Source organism: Apus apus, chromosome 14 (genome assembly GCF_020740795.1).
Source record: "Apus apus isolate bApuApu2 chromosome 14, bApuApu2.pri.cur, whole genome shotgun sequence".
Classification (NCBI taxonomy): domain Eukaryota; kingdom Metazoa; phylum Chordata; class Aves; order Apodiformes; family Apodidae; genus Apus; species Apus apus.
The window spans coordinates 13,364,915-13,386,811 of NC_067295.1; the positions used below are offsets into that span (position 1 = coordinate 13,364,915).

The 21,897-nt window shown below is 34.9% G+C and overlaps 1 protein-coding gene across 23 annotated transcripts in view; it reads right to left on the reverse strand.

Moving 5' to 3' along the window:
• RBFOX1 (RNA binding fox-1 homolog 1) overlaps window positions 1–21,897 on the reverse strand; it is a 1,074,031-nt gene that overhangs the window by 487,375 nt on the left and 564,759 nt on the right. For 22 of the 23 annotated variants that reach the window (XM_051631846.1, XM_051631815.1, XM_051631814.1 and 19 more), the window contains one exon: window positions 20,682–20,729. The exons of the other annotated variant lie outside the window; for it this stretch is intronic. In XM_051631846.1, coding sequence (XP_051487806.1) covers window positions 20,682–20,729 — 48 coding nt within the window. The remainder of the gene's footprint in view (window positions 1–20,681; window positions 20,730–21,897) is intronic. 23 annotated transcript variants of the gene reach the window in all.

The following is a 21,897-nucleotide window of genomic DNA, read 5'->3' on the forward strand; positions in this document are numbered from 1 at the left end:
GCTAGACAGCAGCATACTCCCATATGAGGACAAAAAAAATCATGAGGCATCCATAATACCCCCATGATTTAAGAGAAGTGTGGTTGTATTTAAGTGCACAAGCACCTTAAAAGAGAAGTAAAACATTGGAAGGTACATATGGTTGTCCAACTGCCAAAGCCAAAGGAATATTCTTCATCAGATAGCACTAGTATCTTTGTGGCTATAACTGAAACTTAAACCAAGACTCTGTGATGATCGTGCCCAGTACTGTAACTGATTTCTTAACTGTCTATGTTACATTATTGCAAATTGAGAAGAAAAAATTTTCCTAATATTCCCAACACATTCTGGTATCTGTAGGAAGTTTTGACTGCCTTTAATTATCAACATCTTCCTACATTAGCAAGAATTGTCTTCGGACTGGCTTAATTGGGATTAAAAATACAATGAAAAAGCTTTCAGTGGAGCAAAGAGCTTTCTATGGGACTTTATGGCCTGTTAGAGGAAATTCTAAGATTAGAACACTGAAAGAGTCACTGGGTGCCTTGAATAAAACAAAGACTTGTAATTAGTCCACATTTTTTTCCTGCATCCACCTGAAGATCAGTCAGCATAACATCTGGAATAACATGCTTGGGAAAACAAAAAAAATGTATTCCTCATTTAAAAATCCACTAGATTGTACAAAACACCAAAGGTGACTGAGTTTTCCCTCATAAGAACATAATTTATACTAAAAAATGAGATTCAATTTTACTGTATCTTAAAATATATATATATATTAAAAGTATCACTGGGACCTTTAATATGTAAAGTAAACCAGCTCTGTGTTATAGTTACATCTGGGTAAACCGTAGCATCTTAAAGATGGCCAGAAAGCATCTAGTCCACTGTTAAAAGATCATCTTCTCAACACCATCACAGTCTACATCTAAGCTCATTCATGCAACCCCTTCACAAAATCATTTGTTCCACATCTTTTATAAACACTTGGAATCTATCAACAAGGCAAATAGGCAAGAACTAAACAAACAAACAGCAACACTGCTCAGCAGGATGCACTGAAGAAAACATCATCTGAAGTCCTTGTCAGGGATCAGAACAGATGACAAAATAAGACCATTTATCCCCAAGGAAATCAGGAGAAATATTAAACTTGTAGAACTGCTAGTCACTAGATACCAGTTCACTTGCACTGAGTACTTATTTTTCTAGCCAATCAATTGATTACCTGTGAAAGCAAAGATCAGTGTCTAATCAGGATGACCGTATAGCTCCCTGCTGCCAAAATGTATGTCAGCAGGAGGGGCACTGTGGTGAACTGGATGTCAGCATAAATCTAGTATGTGTGGAAACGGAAGGGTCCAAGAGCCCTCTCTCTGCTGCTTTGGGAAATGAACATCCTCATTCAATACTAAGTCAGTAACTCTTCAAATAATAATAACTGGAATAAAAAAAAAAGGGGGGGAGAGGACTTTTTTTTGTCCCCTTTTGCAGTCAATGCATTTATTACTGCTTGCATTGAGTTTTTAAGATTTTCACCATTCTGATATTGAAACAGAGACTGTTCTGTTACCATTTGCCCACTGTTAAGTATGGAAGACTGAAATTAAGACTAAGACAACAGAAAACTTCAAGAAGCAGACTATTGCAGAAATAATATAGTCAACTGCTTATTTAAGATTTAGGGGAATTTTTAATGCAGCAGCACCTTTCTGTGAATGCACATACATGTGTAAGTAAACCAGATCTTCACAAAACAGCTACAGGGGATTTTGAAATTATAGGACCACAGAATATCAATATTTTTTTCATGCTTTTCCTAAAAATAATCTTGAACATCTCATTAAATGTCAGCATTGATTTTGCATTTTTAAGTTGGAATTTAGCAGATCTACTTTTCAAAAACTTGCAATATTAAAATTAAAAAGGGAAGAAAGAAAAAAGAGACAAATTCAATACTGTTTTGTAAGAAAAGTTATTAATTACTTGAAGAGCTGGTATATTAACCATTTTAGTAAGACTGATTTACTGTTGTAGAATTCTGATGAAGGCAACTGATATAATCTGTGTAATTAATCTATGTCAACAAAAAGAGATTCTTATCTCCTAATACAAATTGGTAAGGATAAGAAGAATTGATTTCCTGCCCCTCCAATCTCTCAGATGAGCCCATGTTTGAAGAACAGCACTACTGGTTTGTTATTTACTGTAAAGCAAACTCTCACCAATATATTTAGCAAACTTATAAAGATGAGAGGCTAGCCTCACATTATCATCACAAACAGAAAACAATCAACATAAACCCATGAGAAATTACAGAAGGCTTTGTTTGAATACAAAGATGTAGCTAAACTAGAAAATTTAACACAACTCATCAACAATATAATAATATTGTTTTCTGCAAGTAAAAAAAAAAAATCATATGGATTACTCTAAAATATATTTGTATGTGCCTGAAAAACTATGACAGTTCAAAATAACCAATTTTGTCACTATATGACTGGCTATTTCTAAAATAATCAGTATCAGTTCCACCTGTTCTGAGACTTTAATACAATAAACTTGACTTAAAAAGTTTTATAGGAAAAGGAACAAGTAATACAGGAAAATCCACAAAGGTAAATAAAATATTATTGACTGCTATTACTTCCATGCCTTAATCATACACTATCAGCATAATTTTCTGCATTTTTTTCCTCATACCCTTATTTTTGAAAAGGCCAAAACTACACAGAAGACTGAGAGACATCCTTTAAGTGGAAGCTATTAGACGTGCTGCTAGATAGGCAAAGCTGTATGACATGTTTCCTTACCAAATGCAGCTACTGTGAAAGTTACTGGTTTTTTACACATTTACATGTTGGAAAGTGGGATAAAAATATCTATGGCGACAGTAGTCTTTGTATCTTTAGGGCAACATTCTGCATTTAATATTGTACTGGAATGTGCCTACAGAGCTGAGTATTTAGGACCCTTTGCTCAAATGATATTTTCTGCTAAACGTACTGTTCTTTGAAATATAATTAGCTGTGGGCAAAAATACAATTTCAATAAACTGTTTCTGGTGTTCAAGGGACTTCAAGAGTCTGCGTCTACAATTCAGCCAAGGTAGCCACACATGATCATCTATTACAAAAAGAAGTTTCTGATTAAAAGTAATCCCTCATGTAACACAACAAGAGAATGTTGTGTTGCCACACAGCTTTGGAAAAATAAGACCAACAACTTAGCCGAGTTTTTATGGATGTTTTGCTACTTAGACTTATCATCACAGGCTCACTCCTAAAAGCAAGAACAACCACCCGCTCACAGTAAAATCAGACAAGATTAGCTGAACAACCATTTCAAAAGAAATTAAAATATCAAGTAATATTGTGGGTGGATTATAACATCTGAAATTGCTCATTTCAGTGTAGCCTGCATCTAGGCAATCAGAATCCAAGACTTAATGAAGAGTAACAGACTTCTTTATGGAACCCAGTTTTAGAAGCCAGTAGTAGCCTCCAACAATTTTTTTAAGCAGAACATAATAGAAATTCTTCCTTAAACAGACAGGTTCTTCATCCAGTTCAACAGCCAGGTAATTTGGTCCCTTAAGGCAATATCCAGTGCCTGCACTGTACAATAATTTCAGCACTTTCAAAAGGAATTAAACTGATGTAATTATAAAAAAGAGTGGTCAGGTATTTTAGAAACCTTTTCAGATACTACTGCTTAGCACAAAATACAATGTTAGAAGATAAGCCATAGTAGGTAATTTCATTTCTTTTTCTACAAGATCAAGTCCGATATAACAATCTCCGACAGCTTGTTTGTTTGTTTTTTTATTTCCCTCCTTCATGACAAGTACGTATTTAATACCACTGGATGACCTTTATTCATTGTAAAAGATCTTACAGTGTTATTAAGTACTTACTATACTAACAGAAATGCAATTAAGAATAATTTTTTTAAAAACTATAAATCATAATTTCACAGTGCGCACCTCCACTCCTAGCTGTATAGACTCACTTGTGAGAGTCATTAAAAATGTAACATCCATACATCAAAATTTCTTATCCACTAAATCCATATTAAAATTACTTTGGCAGTTGATTCCAATTTCATTAAACTTTAAACAGTTTATTGTTTAGGAAATACCACAAACGTACATTTTATGTCTTCATAAAAAGGGATGACATACTAAATTCAGTCTTTTTAATAGGTTCTTATCATTAAGCACAAAAACAAAAATCAACCTGATGTTCTAAAAGCAACAGGTAGAAACTGTGAATAAACAAGACTGTTACCAAAGATGTTCCACTATCTACTGAAAAAATAAAGACAACAAGAGGAAGAAAACCCAGTACTAAAAAAAAAATAAATTAAAAAGAAGCCCACAACCAAGGCAAACTTAATTATAGAAGTTGCGGATTCCACGCCTTGTTGCACTAACTTATAGATTTCATAGGGTAGAGCCACAGATCCATTTGTGTTAATCAGATATCTAGACAGGCAATCATTATAGCTAGTCTAGCTAGATTTAAACATTCACAAACTACTATTAACACAGCATTAGCCCAAGTAAGTAAATTTAGAACTTTCAATTTATGTAAGAACTTACTCTTCAGTTGCATACAGAATCAAGCTGGATATCAACAATGTGTCTATCAACTAGAATTCCTCTTTATAAACAGCTGTATGAATATAATCTAAACACCCTACTTGGAAACACTAAGTTTTATGTAAGTAATAGTACCTGAACTTAAATTCACAAGTATTTCTTGGGCTCCACTTTACACTTCCTAGTACTATGTATTATAAAAGATTGAATACACTGTATGACAATATACATTATCACACTGTCAGTTCATCATCAATGGCAGAAAGAACATCTATAATAATACAGGTCATGCAATTTCTGATTTATTATTTACACAACTGCTTCACTCTAATACCTACAAAAAAGATTTCCCGACTAACAGCAATGGCAGACAAGCTTCCCACCTGCTATTAAGATTGCCAGTCAAAAAAACACATTCAGCTACACAATATATCTGCAAATAAATGCCTGACCAAGAAGCCAGGTACTGCAACGTGCCCTGCAGGTCACACAAGTCAGACTTCAATTGACTGGCTAGGAAAGGCATGTTAATAGCTGTGGGTCTCTGGTTTATCCCCAGGAGTTTCACAGTATAAGAAACCACTGTTATTTTCAACCTCCCTCATATAAGTGTCACCCATCCCATTAGCCTACCCCTAAACCCATTTCCAAAGTTCTGCTGAAAAACATTGTAACAGCAACATTGTTCAGAAAGTCCAGGTTGTTTGGCAATCACATATACATCAATAGGTTAAAATAAATTTTAAAAACCCCACACAACAGAACAGGGAGGTAATAAAACTGCTCAGATAAATATGCTTAAGCAAAACAGTCATATTACAGAGTAAAGTATATTTCAGCAAAACAAAATGCTTTAGAAATGGTGGGTTCTGTGGTATGCTTCTAAGATTATTATTGTACTCCTGTTTGGAACACATTAATCAACTTGCTTTTCTGAAGAGTTTTGATCATAACTGTAAAAAAAAAATAATTCTATTTTCAAAAGCATCATCCCACAACAATTCACCTAACTTATCACCAAATCCTTCAAACCAGTTTCGTATTATATCACTCACGTGCTCACTTCGCAAATTAGCTGCCATATCTTCTCTTTGCTCATTCTGAACAGAAATAAATAGCAAATCCTTACCTATATATATGATTCCTACCCTAATCCTCTCCCTCTAATAAAATAATCTAATACAAATAATGATTAAATGATATCAAGAGTTTGAGGAGAAAAGGAGGAGGGAGATGCAAGACTGAAAGGAAAGCACTAAGGTGTCTGTCACATGAAAGTCACTTGAACACTAAAAGTGCTCTTATTATAGGTTGAAGTACTGAAATAGTGTTTAGGAAAGTTTCCCAGGTGCCGATTTGAAAAGTAAACTGCATATGTCTAAACACTTGCATGTGTCTTAAAAAATGTAATCTCTCCATTGCTGGGTTCTTGTGTGATGCAGACAGAAAAAGCAGCTGTAACATACATGGATTTTATGTAACCTAGAAACATGAAACTACATTTTTAAATATTTCTATGTAGTGCAGTGATCTGGGCACTGGAATGTTTATGACATTTCTATACTCAACAACAAGCAGTGCAGAAAATTAGAAAGAGTGGCTTAAGAGAAGTAATTTCTAAGAAGTTAAGATTTTTCTTATGCAAAATGCATCCATTAATAGATTTAATGGAGTGAGATTCCACCAAATTAAAAAATATACAGTCAGTAGAAAAAATTATTTTGGAGTTATTTCAGATTCAAAATAATGCAAGTAAGATAAACATACAGAGAAGCCATAGTGACAGTCCAATAATAGAGAATCCTAACTGTTGCTTCTGTTGAGGCTGAGCAAGCCTTAACATAATGTAGAAGTTATTATGAAATTAAGTTATTGGGGGGAGGACTTAAAGAAAGCAATCTTAATTCATTTATAAAGCAATAAGGTTTGACTAACCGACCGAATTTTTAGTTGTTTTTTTTAGCCTACGCTGCCATCTTCTGGTTACACAGGTTATACCATCATCAGAAGCGGACAAAACCAGAGCGGAACATACAAATAAACTAAAACTGTGGCTAAAAATTCCATGCAATCTATAACCAGGCTTGCCTTGTGTTTTTTGGGTTTGGTTTTACATATTAAACTACTGAATTCATAGTTCAAACTTTGAGTTAAACTATGTAATTCGAAAAAAAAAATGTGAAATAATTTAGGATGAGGGACCTTAAAAGGAACATGAGAACTCTGTAATTACATGAAAACAAAAGAGTAGAAAAACAAGAGTGCTCATTTAAACATTTGTATAGAACGAGTTGCAGACCACTGATCTATAAAAACTCACCCCTGACCACACACAGTGCACTTCATAGATGCCATTTGATTCACCAAAGTTTCCTTCCTGAAACTTTTTCACTTGGAAGGATAATGAGTTTATCAAGCATATTATTCCTCTGGATAACAATTACTTTTGGGAAAGAAACTTTGTTTGCAATCAGACTCATTAAGCTGAAGAAAACAACCCTGAGACACAAGATTTTCAATCTTATTCTCGTGTTGTTACTATGTCTCTACTAAGGCTGAAATCAATTATTTATCATAGAGAAGAAACACTATAGGCAGCATCTGTACCTATTTCAGTATCTTAAATAAATCATCCTATGATCAGTTCAACCAGAACTTGAATTATATAGTAAACTACAGTATTATTAAAGGCAGGTAATTACTTACACTTTTTAAAGAAAAAAAAAAAAAGGCTTCCTACTTCATATAATCGAAAACAATTAAACACAGCTTCTTGTAGTCCAAATAATCAGAGAGACACTTTCAAGCAGATTTTGACTTTGATACAAATAAAGCTATAAAGCTGTATTTTCAAAGCTGAACTAGTATATGGAGTGTTACTTTTATGCATGCTATAAAGTTTTAATATTATTATTGATTTGCTGCAATACTGTTTTCAACATAAAAGTATAGTTAGACTGTGCAATAAAGATTGAAATTTTGTTACATTTTGATACACTGCATCACAGTTCTTGAAGGCTTTTTATAGAATATAATCAATATAGAAGTGCAAAATTCTTCTGCTTTGCTTTTTAAAAGTATTCAGATACTGTCATGAGAAATTTGCTGCCAATGTTGGTGTGATACAAATGGATTAAGCATTTTGCATCTTCAATATCCGTAAAAAGGAATAAAATCAGAAAGAAAAAAACCCCACCAAACAAATCCTTTAAAGTTATCTAGAGACATGTTTCATTGCTATGGAGAAGAGTGGTGAAGACACTGACTTGCTAAGGTCAAAAGAGACAGTGGCAAAGCCAGAAGATGTCTTCTTGACTGGTCTTTCCCTACCAAATCTGTCATGTGGAAGTTAAGCAGCTTAGCTTGATTCAGGGTATTACTATGAATAAAATTACTGGAATCTGTTTAGCAGAAATAAAATACATACATACACACATGAGGAAAACAGGACATGCCAGAAAAATGGTAAGATGACATAAGATTTTGGTTGCAAAGGCAAAAATTTTCAGAAGGTAGCGGAAACAGTGTTGTAACTGTGATGAGCTCAGGCAAAGATAATGTCCTCCAGGAAAATGAACTCCTGAGTTGATGTAACACTGTATCTGTCAGTGCAATAAGATTTTACCTCCCACTGCAATTTTTTTCTTGTGTCATTCACTAACTGTTTATCTGTTCAGGAAAAGACCACAGCAAAGCAAATGAATACACCAAGCAAACCTGCTGAAACAGATGTTCTGTATTGGATTTCAAATAATTCACACATGTAAAAAAACTTGCTCTGTTCTTTGGTCTTTAACCCTTATCAAATCTTGAAAGTGAAAGACAGTAACAGGGATAAGAATTTCTATTTTTAAATGGTATTGCTTTTAATTCAAAACAAAAAAAAAAAGTCTGCCGCTTGCATAGTTTGCTTGTTACCATTAAAAAAGTAAATTAACTTCCTTTTGAGGATTAGTCTGCTGACAGGGAGGCAAAAAAATAAATGAATAAACTATATTTTACTTTTAGACTTTGAACATCAGCATTCTTCTTTCAATACCATTACTGTATTTTTCAGAAATAACCCGATTTTTAAAAATAGTTGTTAAACAGCAAATAAGCCCTAGTGAAACAATCCTCTACACTAGTTGTTCTCATATTGCCCAAGATGTCTTATTTCAAGCAGTTGAGATAAATGGCAGAATCCCCGGATTTATCCAACTATGATTAAGAAGAAATTTTCAGCTGAAATGTGCAAAACTGCTATGATTACAACAATCAAATCTGGAAAGCACATAGTTTATATATAAACTGTAACATGTCTTGTATCACCTGTCAAACCAAAAGACACTAAAATGTACCTGTTTAAAAAAAAAATAAATAAAATCCATCCCCAATGTTTTAAAGACAACAGAAACATGCATATGCATTCATATTTTCAAATATGAATACATAAGTGCTCTTTTAATAATAGGCTTCATTAGAAGGAAAAGACATCCTGCATCACTGTTGAAGGAGTTGGTTATGAAATAACTGACTTAGGAAGTCTTCATGAAACTGCCCAGTACCAGACATGCAGGCAGCTGCAATAAGCAATTTATTGCTACAGAGAAAAGATTTACCTGGCAAGAGATCCAATACAACATCAAAAGACAAAGTGGAATCAGTGGAATCAATGAGAAATGAATTGGATTACTGGAAAGAAGCATATTCTTGCACGTGTTCAAGCTACTGGGAAAGTAATAGAGCCAGCAGGTATAAAAAAAGGCCTTCCAAATGTCTGCTTACCCTTTCATGAGCCAATCATAGCCATCCTGTTAATCAGGTTGGATTACATCCCAGATATTAATTTGGCAAACAAAGCAATGCTCTGACTCCGTCTGCCCCCTCCAAATATGCTGAAAACAATCTGCCGCTGATAATCTTGCCATGCGTGTGCTCCTGGAAAGGCATCTGATCCATTTATGCCTAAACAATCTAAGTCTGAACTCAAATACAAATTATGCAAGACTTTTCCTATTCATTAATAGCCTGTAAACTCATCCTCTACTTCCCAATAAAGTGCAGAAACATTGGCAATGAAGGGAGATAATTCAAAGAGTTATGGACTCCTTTCAACTATAAATACATAAATACTATACCTATGTACAAAAGACTGCTGGCTTAGAAACAGCTGAAAGCATCTCACCAGCCATAGGATCGCTGTGCTGCTGTTGCCATACATTTCTGTAAGCAGCTTAAGCAACCTGAGCCTTCCTAATAGCTCTTCCCAAAACCAGTGTTAAAAACACAGCAATATTTTGGTTATGCTGAGCAGTTCTTACACAGCATCAAGGCCTTCTCTTTTGCTCATGCATCCAATCCTACAACCCCCATCCAATCCTACAACCCCCTTCCCTGGGGAGCAGATGAGCAGCAGGCAAGAGATGGGGAGAGGACACAGCTGGCCAGAGGAGTATTGCATACCAGCTAACAACACACCCAGCAATAAAACCAGAGCAGTAGAAGTCAGAGAGTGGTGTCTATGGAGCAGATTATATCTTTCTTTCAAGGTGGTCATTTCTCTGAGACTTGCGCATCAGTCGGCTTGTGACAGGTGGTGAGTGACTGCCTCTGCATCACTTGTCATTTTGGATGGTTGGGGGTTTTTTGGTGGTGGTGGGTTTTTTTGTTTGTTTGTTTTCTCTTCACTTAATAAACTGTCTTTATCTTGACCCATGAGTTTACATATTTTTGCTTTTCCTATTTTTGTTCCAATCCTATTGGGCAGGTGGGAGTGAGCAAGCAGCTGTGGGGGTATTCAGGTGGGGTCTGGGTCAACTAATGTAGTAGGCCCCTTGGGTTTAAATTTTTCCTTTCATCTCTCCTGTGGTCTTGGTGTTAAGCATAACCAATATTTTGTTTTGGATCAATGTTTTCAGTCCCAATTTCTGAAAAAAATATGCACAGAAAGCCAAATCCTGTATGATACCTGGATACCAACCTTGAAGGTTAACAGAAAGGAAGAATCACAGAGCTCCATACTCTGGAGCTGAATATTTATTGTGTAAAATCCAAGGACAGACTATACAAAAAGTTGAGGTACTGCCGTAGGCATAGTATCCATTATACCATCTGTCTCCTCATCCCTAATCCTGGTGATGACACAGAGTAGCATGAAAAGGTATTTACACAGTAGAGTGAATGCTTAATACCTAGTATTGCTCAATATTTCCATAAGAACCTTTTTACTACTGATTTTAAGGAAAACCAAGGCAAAAACATAATAAGCAGTTCAATTCCTACAAGAATTTTAATTTCAAATATTAAAATTTAAACTTTCCATAGAGATAGTCTTTGATATAGAATAATTTTATTTCTCTCTATTTAATGATTTATAATAGTAAAACACTTTCCCCGCATCAAGCTCTTTACAGAAAATGTATACAAAATACCACTTCCAATTGCCCTACGCATTACTTGCCATGAAGAGCATACTGGACTATGCAGCCTTGCCCTCATGGAGGAGCAGCCTGAAATCAGGCAGTCAGGCACACTGACTGAACAGAAAAAGCAACTGCTTTTTTACTCCTATACAGTCATATATAATCCCCTATACAGCAAGATGTTGCAGGTTTATTTTAACATGAGCTCTACTACAAGACTTAGAAAAAAATACAAAAGAATTTGCATTCCCAAAATTTGTCCTGAAGTAATTCCACTTCACCAAGAAGGCTGTTTAAGGATACTTCAGAAAAATGGAACATCTATTACAAACACCTATCAAAGCAATAGTTGTTGTTTTTTTTTCTTACTGCAAGGAAGATGAAAATGCAGTAAGAGAAAGTATCATGGCTAAGCCCAGATGGCAATGTTTTCACACAGAAAGGTTTTAATGCTTTTAGACATACACTTTCCTTCTAAATTTCATGTACTTCAAAGAATTAAGGTTTCTGTATGGAAAACAAAATTTTTTTTTTTAGTCTAAAGCAGTCCAGACAATACATCCCAGATTTACTACCTATACAAACAGGGTAAAAGAAAAAGAAGTTATGGCTCCTCAATCCCTGCATTTCCTGTTTTAAGAAGCTCTGTTGTTTTCTAAAACTTCAAATTAACCACATAAATTGTATATATTTGAAAATTACAAAGTGCGTATTTGTTTATTTTACTTGCTGGAGAACTGAAAAAGATGAGTTAGCAAGTGTTCTACTAATGGTGTTCTGGTAAGTTTAATCAGCTAATGTGCATCTGTGTATCACTTAATAAATGAAACGCTATCCTGCAATTCTAAAGAAAGAAAATCTGAATGCATTGCCTAGAACTTGGGAATAGAAAATTAATGAAAAATATCTCTGTTCCTCAGTTTAATGAAACAACATCTGGAGGATTACTTGCCTAATAAAAAGCATATCAACAAATCTTATACATAACAGAAGCAAGAAAAGTATATATTTTCTACATATTACCATCTGGGAGTTTTACTCAAGAATAAATACTCTTATCGACTGGGTAAATTCCCTGATTCTCTGTGAGTGCAGAACACTAAGTGGCTTCCCACAGTGGCCTCATTATATAAAGTTCTCTTAGGAGTTATTCTGCTGTGTATTTCTGCTCCATACCCCAGCAAGCACTGACCTACTCCATCTATTGCCATCATGGTTAGATTTCACCTAACTTAATGAACTGATTATGCTTTTTAACCCCAACACAGAAAGCACATATTGAGCAAGAATAAGTGAAGGCAATAATGACAGCTCATAACAAAGATGTAAGTTAAATGCCCAGCACTTTAAAACTGAGGCTAATTATTCAGATATGTAAAATCAGAGGTAAGAGGGATTTTCTACCACTTATTCCTTTCCCCTTTGCCTTCTCCCAAAACTGGCTTTCGCTTTCAATTTTTTTTTAAAGTTTACCCAGTTAAAATATTAAACTATTATATCAAAGACTACTAACATCCTGCGAGAGATATTTTCCCATGCCCCCAAAAGAAAGAGTCAAGTTCCAGATTACTAGAATAGGTAGTGACTAGAAATATGAAGTGAAAAGGTTTTTTAATCATTCAAGAATGAGAGTTAAAAAGAAGTCAAAACGCCTACTAGTGGCAGGCAAAGCTCTGCTCAACTTTTATGCTGGAAGCGTTTGTCTACAAAGAAGTCTACAAGTAAGAAGATGAATATAAGTTCATGTTACAGCAACTTTATCACAGAGCAAGGCAAAACTTCTCACTGCTTCTGTGACAAGATGACAGCATGGGACAGTATAAATTTCCAAATGTTCAGTCCTACAACCACATGTACAAGTTGGAAAGAAATAACCTAAGTTGTCTTTAACCTCTGACAGCTGCTGCTGAAACTTGTAAAACCATGGTTTAGCACGTAATTCCTAGTTAATCTCTGTGCGAGATGTATTTATTTTAAATTAAGGTCTCTCTAATGTCCAGCCATGCTTTTTGTTAAAGTGCTTTTGAATTTTACCAAATTGAAAATGTACTACAAAAAAAAGGGGAAAAAAAAAAGGAAAAGCCAAAAAAAAAATTTAAAAAGCAAACCCATGAAAGACCCAGTGTCTTCGACACCTTTCATTAGTAGCGATCCAAGTCTCTTCAGTAGCTACCTCTGTCTGGGTATGTGCTTCAATTTTATCTATAAAAACAATTACCTACTTGTGTTCTCCAGACTAAAGCCTGCAGGCTTTCTGCAGTTCCAATCACTCCTGTGCGTGCCCTTTGAAATTTGCTGTTGATGGAATTGGTTTTGTTTGCTTTCCTCACACGGCACACCCCTCTGCTCTGTGAGGGAGATGCCCGCTCAGCTGAGGGGGCACAGCAACACCCGGGTTGGGCGGGAATCAGCGCCTGCCACCACTGGTCAGAACCTGTTCTGGCCGGCTCTGCACCCCCTGCCCCCCAGCTGCAAAGCCCCACTGCGGGATCCACCCAGACCACCTGGCTCCCAAATTTCCTCCTGGCATTGAAATGCATGGCATCTTCATGCAGGCGACCCCAAATGACCATTCTGCCCCTCATCTTGCCAGAGGAATTGGGATGGACCCAATTCCCAGCTTGTATATTCTTTTCCTCAGCAATTGAAGGTTTGTGTTGGTTGGCACTAAGTTAAATGAAAGAAACATCCCCGACAAGACTGTTTTGCATAATACAGAGAGAGATTTTTGTTCACATCAATGTAAGACTTCCCCTTCAGTGTTCTTTAGACTAGGTCGGTAATAGATCCTTAAAAAAACCTGGGTTCCCCTGTCTTGCAGCAGCAAACACCGTGAAGAGTAACAGCCTGAAAGTGCTGCCAAAGCTCTGGCGATTTTCTTATGAGCACTCTTAGAAACTGTGGCACACAAAGTGAACCAGGCACTTGGGAGAAACCCGGAGCTTCTTGTTACTCAGCCCCTCCAGCTGTCGGGGTCAGCAAGTGTACCTGACAGTACACAGAGAAGCATCTGCAAAGAAGGTGATTAATCTGTACATATCATTAACTCTGTCCTTCTTAATGAAGTCTCCCACATCCTTATTAAAAAGTGAGAAAAAAAGATAAGGGAAATGTCAACTTGAAACTTACATTTGTCTAAAGCAACAATGACCATTAAACACTTTGGCACAGGTATACAATATAAAGGTACACATCAAAATTTATTTAATATATATAAATCCCTGTCACTTGGCCTTGGTATCTGGCATGTTGTAAATAATCTAATCGATCAGATTAATATCTGAAAATTCTGTAGGTAACATAAATGCTAAGGTCAACTATATGTTACTGATGCAGCAGAGCACGAATTATGAAAAGCTTGCACTCCTAGGAGTCTGGCACCTTTTAAAAGGAAGTATTTCACTACACGGTAGAGAAAAAGTTGCACTGCTGCCTCCTGGCACAGTTTTATTCATACACAAATACCGAGGAGATTCAGGATGTGCTTCTATTCACAGCACGCTAATATTAATAGGTCTGCATTTTTTCCCCTTTTTTGTATAACTTCCAAAGCCAATTCCCTTGTGTTTGTATACCTGTTGAAAACTTAATGGCCAGCTGTAGTCAAAAGGTCAACAAGGCTTTAGTGTCCCATAAATTATTTTGCTGTTAATTTTGGCAGATAATTATCATTATATCAGACTCTCCACTTGTTTGTTTTTTGGGGGTTTTTTTGTTTTTTTTTTTCCTCCTGAATCCAAATATTTGGCATTCAGCTGAATATTAAAGCCAAGAAGATATTTTCTTGTCCCCTTCCATGTATCCATGTAAAATATCATTAATTGTATACAATGCAGGTATAGTACATATGAATATATATCAAAGTAACTTGTGCATATATTTACTACAGTGAAATGCACTTGAATGAAAATAAAAATTATTATTATTAATTCATGCAATGTTTTAGGTATTTCAGAATGCTATTTCTTGCTCATTGAGCTTTTTTAGGAATTACTAGTGTCATATACCTAGTGCAATTTATTTTAAAGCACAGGAAGTTAAAGAATTGCAACTGCTTTCTGATTTTTAAATACACATAATGCAAATATCAGTGCTGAATGTAATAGTAGATCAAGGCTTGTTTAAATGTCAAATTGCTAAGTTAAAAGGCTAGAAAGAATATTTTTAAAAAGGCATGACTACTAGTCACAGGAAATGATATTAATTAATGCTGCTCTTAAAAAAAAAAAAAAAGAGGTGGTGTGTGGGTTTTTTCCTTTGTAACATACAATAGTAACGGAGAACTGTTACATTGTATAGAGGACAACAGCTCCTGTCCCGTGTGTGTGTATTTCAGCATATGTAAAAGTCACACAGCTGAACACACTGACAATTCAGTGGGAGGTCAAATGATTATTCTAGCACTTCTATCATGCCTGTCATTTCAATTCCACTTTATCAGATTACAGATTGGTAGAGTTGGATTAAGGGGAAAGACAGACACACCACACACAGGAGCAATTGTCATCACTTCAGTTGTGAAACTTTGTAACCCTTAACAGCCACCTAAGGAACTAATAGGATTGACATTATGAACACTGAAATAGTACAAAACTTTCCAGCAAGAAAAATAATTAGATTTCTGAACTATTTCCTTACATTAGAATTATCAATACTTATTAGGTTGACTAATGCTGTGTGTTAAGCTTTAGGGCAAGTTTCAGCTACCTATTTTTCCACAAGTATTGCTTTTACTTGAGAAGAATCATAGAATCATGAAATGGTTAAGGTATGGTAATGGTTAAGATTCACTGATAGGAAGCTCCTAAACAGGAGAAATAGTGATTGCAATGATAAGAAACAGTGTATAAATAAACCCACATCTTAGATGCCAGTAGTTCGGTCAGTCCCTTAACAATGCTACTCAACAGCTCTTCAATACTTGATACCCTTTATTGATACCCTTATTAATTCCCTCCAACAGTAGCTTGAAGAACATTAATGAAATTGGGTAACTTTTCTTCCTACTACTAAGACAAATTCTTCACTTAAACTTTTGTTTTCATATACTCATTTTAAATTAAAAAAAAAAAAACAAAACACCAACAACTACAAGCAGCCACAGAATTGGCAAAGCAAAATATATTTGTAATGTTGTTTCTTTTTCTCCTCATTTTGTGTCAGACTCACTTTCTAACCTTGCCTGTATCTCCACTTCACACTTCTATTTCCCTACATGTAACTTGAGCAATATAAATGTAATTACTCTCCTCATAGATAATTTAGATTTGTTTGTAAAATACTTAAAGATCCTCCGGCAGAAGGTACTAAAAAAAAAAATAAAATCTAAAAAAAATTATAACCTATTTTCCACAGCAGGCATAGAACAGGAAAGGCATTACTGCCCATATCATATCCATATCAGAAGGTAATAGGTAGTTATGAAACATTATGTCACTACAGGGAAATTTTTAACTTAGTGACCTCTCATGTTATTGGTCTAATGCATACCCATAAAGTCTATTGCTCTCATAAAGACTGCACCCTGAGCTCAAAAGTGGTAAATTTTAAAGTCAAGATGCATCTCAAAAATGTTATCTCCATGAGCTACTCTCCTTTTCAGGAACAGAAAATTAAGCAGGATTTCCTGAGTGACCTTGAGCCACCAAGCTAATAACACTTAGCTGTAGCTCATGGTCAGCATTATGTTGCCTGTAAGGAATATTGAAGAGAATGTCATTGCACATTACAGCCCAAGTGAGTCTATTACTAAGAAGAATTAAGCTCAAAGAAAACAAAAATGAAGATGACAAAGCTGAAAAATAAAACATTCCTAGCACAGCAAAAACCAGCTGAAACAAAATTATCCAGCAAAGAAAGGTCACTGGAAGTTAACTTTCCATTCAGTTTTCAGTGTCTGTTTTCTTTTCCAGTTGGAAATCTAACTAAAGGGAGGTGGGGGAGTAAGGGGAAGATAACTTCATATCAGAGTATTGGTTTCACTGCATTGCCATGAATTACTTTGATGATATGACAAATTGAAGTTGCAGAGTTAAAAAAAAGTATTTCCTTTTTTGCTCTGTTAAGACACCAATGACTGAGCAGAACATGGAGAAATCTTATTTCGAGTTTCTTTCAGTTTTTTAATTGCAAGATGCCTCTTCTGTGCAACATAAAAATGTATGAGAAATTAAGACCAAATAAAGATGTGAACTGAAATTAAAGATGAGGAAGATTTGTCAGTGGCAAGTTGTTCAGGTGAGGAAGCTGGTATAAGAGCAACCAAAGGAGAGAAAACAAACAAACAAAAAACCACAACAAAAGCAGCAGCTTTCCCTAACAGCAGTCTTCTTAGAGTGGAGATGGACACTAGAGCTTGGCTGTATCAAATGGAAGGGAAGACTGTAAAGGAATCCACAATCCTCCTTGCAATATGGACAATCTCCTTATTAATGCCCTTCAACCACAAACATTTAGGTTGCCCCCAACACACAAAGTTATATTAGAAAACACAAGTAGATAAAAACCACAAACATCTGCCACAAGCTTTGCAAGAATAAAACCTCATGCTGAACATAAGAAACTTTAAAACTGTAACTCAAATTCTAAATCATTGTGTGACTAGCTTCAGAAATCTATGTATTTTTACCAAAATCACACTTGGTATGTTTTTAACAAGTTTCTTTCCATGAAAATTTAAGAGTCATGCTTCTACATATGTTTGAAATGCAAAGCATAGACATTTCCACAACCACAGAACTGCCATGGTTGTAAAGGACCTCTGAGATCACCAAGTCCAACCATCAACACAGAAAAACCCCTAACAAACACAACCACACACACTCCACCAGAAAACACTCACAAAAAACTAAAACAAACAAAAACCCACCAAAAAACCCCAATCAACAAAACAACAACAAAAAAACCCCCAAGCCCCAACCCCTACAATCTTCACCACTAGAGCAGAAAATATAAGTAGAATCTCACATAAAAAGGTCAGCTGAAACAATAATGGAAGGAGAGACAGATCATACTGATAAAGTGGTTAAGACAATAAAATGCTATTTGGTCATTTAAAGAATAATAGGTTTCAAAATAATAATTACAGTTATTGAAGGTGAGTTTGCCTTCAGATAATGCTTTAATCATGGTTTCATAAATTTCTGCTTTAAATGTTAGAGATTAAGAAACTTCAGGAACAAAGACAGCACAAAAAGGCACCTTGCATTTTTATATTTTGTTGTTAACTGGGAAAATATATCATTAATTACTAATGATATATTTCATTAGTAGTATATTAAATCATGGAACTGCAAATTATTAGATACTAATGATCCATGTCCTAATTGCAGTAGTTCATCTTTATTTCAACATAGAGGGAACAAAAATATTTATTTATACAGATTTGGACTGCAGTCCAAAGCTCATCAGGCTCTTGACAACTTATCCCATTATTCAAGCAATAAAAATAACCTTTTGGTGGTGCAGTTTTAGTAGCTGATACCCACACCAAAAAAAGGTCAGATCTTGGTGTTAAGAAGTAAGGTCCCAAACTGCATTTTAACATACTATGAAACACCACATACCTAAATTTGAGCACCTAGACAGCTTCATGAAAGCTAATGCCCAGCACCTGAAGCCTAAATGACCTGAGTTTCACAGTAATGAGCACCAGCTGATCTGAGAGATTTTACATTACATGCAATGTGCTCAACATTTTCACAAACTCAGTTACTACTTGACACAAAGAGACACTTTACATATTTAGTAATTCCTAACTGGACCCTCGCTCCAAATTTAAAAATTTCAGTAGAAATATATTTTTTATAAAAACAGCTCACTCACTAAAGTGAAAATAAACTTTAACATTGGATTGATTCTTTTACAACTTAACATTTTAAAATTGACTATACTTAAGTGTGAAGCCTTTGTTTCTTGATTATTTACCATGAACACATGAACCAGATTATTTTTTATTTAGCTCCCCTGTGCATCTGCAAAATGCTTGAGAAAAATAAAAAAAGCAACTGCACAAGAAGCAGGGAGACATCATTTGCCACTAGTTCAAACCTTAATGCAGCCTAGAAAAGGAAGCAGAAATAGAAAAGAGAAGAAATTGAAAACTTCATAAAAAAGTAAAATTGAAGATATTGACATAGGAAAATAGGGTTTATGGAAGGCATGAAGTCAGTTACAGAAAAAAGCTGCAAAGCAAGAATGCTTCGGTTTGTTAAAATGCTTTCAAACACAACAAAAACCCTAAACCTCCCAGAGAACTGAAAAAGTAGTAGGAGTGTAAATAACAAGTATAATTCCCTAAAATTAATGCACAGGAAAATTATTCTATTTCATCTCCCAAAACAGCAAAGTTACAATTCCTACTAAAATAAATTTTATGGTCCTTTACTAACATTGTTAAACACACCATTACAGTATCTTTGAGCCCAGTGATAAAGCTGATGCTGTTTCTAAATTTCAAAAAAAAATCTGCTGTATTCACTTACTGTCCTTGTAATTGTCCCACACTAGCAAGTTCTGTTATACTGATGCTCATCAGAGTAAAACATTCAGTGTTTAATTAATTTAAATGCAAGAACTGCAACCTGCCTTAGAATAGAAGACTTGAACAGAGTGTAGTAACAGCTTCTTGGTATCTAAGATACAGTAAACTTTCTCTTCTAGTTACATGCACAGTTTAGTATCTTAATTGAATTCTTGTTATCCTTCTGTATAGCTCAAAATAATTCCCTCACTTCATTTCTGAAAATGATAAAATTACTGAAATTCTGAAGAACCTTTACTCACGTATCTCAACCAAGCAAATGAATTGTGCTTTCCTACACTCACTTCAACAGCACTTCATCTCAGACTTGTAGGACACTGTTTTATAACGTGAGCTATCATGAGCACCTAAGTGCTCTGGAAATAATGGTGCTTAGTAAAACCTCTTTTTTTCAGAAAAAAAAGACTCAACAATTTTCAAAAAAGGAGGAGCTGCTGAAGGCTCATAGGAAGATGCAGTAGCCAAAGGAAGTTTAGAAAAAAAGAACACCAAAAAGACTTTTCCCAAGTTGAGTAACAGAACCTTGGTATCACATGCTAAATTAAGCATAAAGACCTACCGTTTCAAAATATGAACGGAGACTACAAGACTATTAGTGCTAGAAGCCGGCTTTCCCCATTGCTTATTTTAGATTGGAGATGGATAAGACTTCAATTTTAGAACACCTCCTAAAAACATAACTTTATCCAAGTATATCCAAACATACAAAGATGCAGCTCACAGAGCAAGAAAAAGCAGCTGTTATCTGGCTATTTTACAAATATTTAACTTGGTATGCAAATATTATCTCTAAAGACATTATATGATCATTTTGTTAATAATGGAAATTAAGAACAGGATGTGCAATTGCCTTGTAAACTGTTCATAGTTTAACGAATTAAAAGATTATAATTTCCTTCTGAACAAGCTGTTAGTCAAATTTCTAACACAAATAAATTCAGAGTAAGGTTATTTTGACCCCACTGGTAGTCAAAATACAACATTATAAAAGCTAATGTTAGAAAAATTTATAAAACATATGCACATAAGTCACCATAAAATAACTTCACACAGTTTAATTTAAAAAAAGAAAAAAATTTAAAAATCAACCAAAACCACTGCACTTCCTAGAGTTGCCTGACCAATTCCATTAAAACAAGCCACTTACTTTTCTGTCCTCAGTTTCTACACAGGAGTTGCACTCAGCTTGAGTATCCTGAAACGACAAACAGAGAAGATCATGTCATCAAGCATATTGACCAGGGTTGGGGGAATAATTCAGAAGGAAGAAAAGCCATCAGTGTCTCAAAAGGGGGCTTCTCAACCTATGACACTTCACTGAACTGCTTCTATATGTTATATTGAAATGTATATTTTTTAGTAAGCTTTATTAAACTTTATTACAAGCATAAACTTAGAGACAGGATTGAAACATCATAAACAAACCAACCTATTTAATATAGCCAGCTCATAACACAAAAATATGATCTCTGCTTTATATCTTAGCTGCTTCTACTTTTTTTCATCTGGAGGAAAACAACTTCTTGCTCACTCTTTTCTTTTAAATTAGAGATAGCAGCTTTAAAAATATTCAGGTAAACTTACGAGGAAAAAACTGGCCAAACTTTTGCCTGTTGTCAAGACTGCTAATCAGGAGTTGATATGAAGGTATTTGTGTCTGAATCTCACTGTAACATGCAAGATTAATCATCAACATCAATGTGTATATGTATGTCTGTGTATATATATGTACACACACATTTTCAACTGAAGTCTTCTTCAGGAGTCAAACAAATAATCTTAAACCTAATGACACTCATTGAACCTTTAGATTTTTTACAGTAGACCCAAAGACTTGTAGAGATAAGCATTATCACAAAAATTATAGTCTGAAAGTAATTTATTTCTTCAAGTGAGTAAGCCAAATATAGCTCAGGTTATTAAACTGTAGACAAGTGTCCTACTATGATTTTTTTTTTTTTTCCTATTAAGGGCATTTTTTGAAAGCAATTTTGCTTACATACTGCAAATTTAGAGAGTTATGCTGGACAAAAAATGACTTTGAGATGAGGGACATTTGCTTTGTTTTAAAAGTCAGTCCTTCCCCAACCTCTCGTTGAAACTAGAATTACTCTCATCACATGTTAGATTACTGGATAGAGTTACTTGCTAAATCAACCCCAAATTACCAATTTAAAGCAACAGGTAATAGCAGCTCCTATTAAAAATGAAAACAAATATTAAATCAAGAAGAATCTTTCTTCAACACCATACCTATTCATCTTAAATGGACTGCTACTTCTTACCTAAGCCATATAACCATAAAAGATTAAAAAAATAATTCCATCATGTAAGATCAATCGAGGTTTCTTGAAAAAATACTT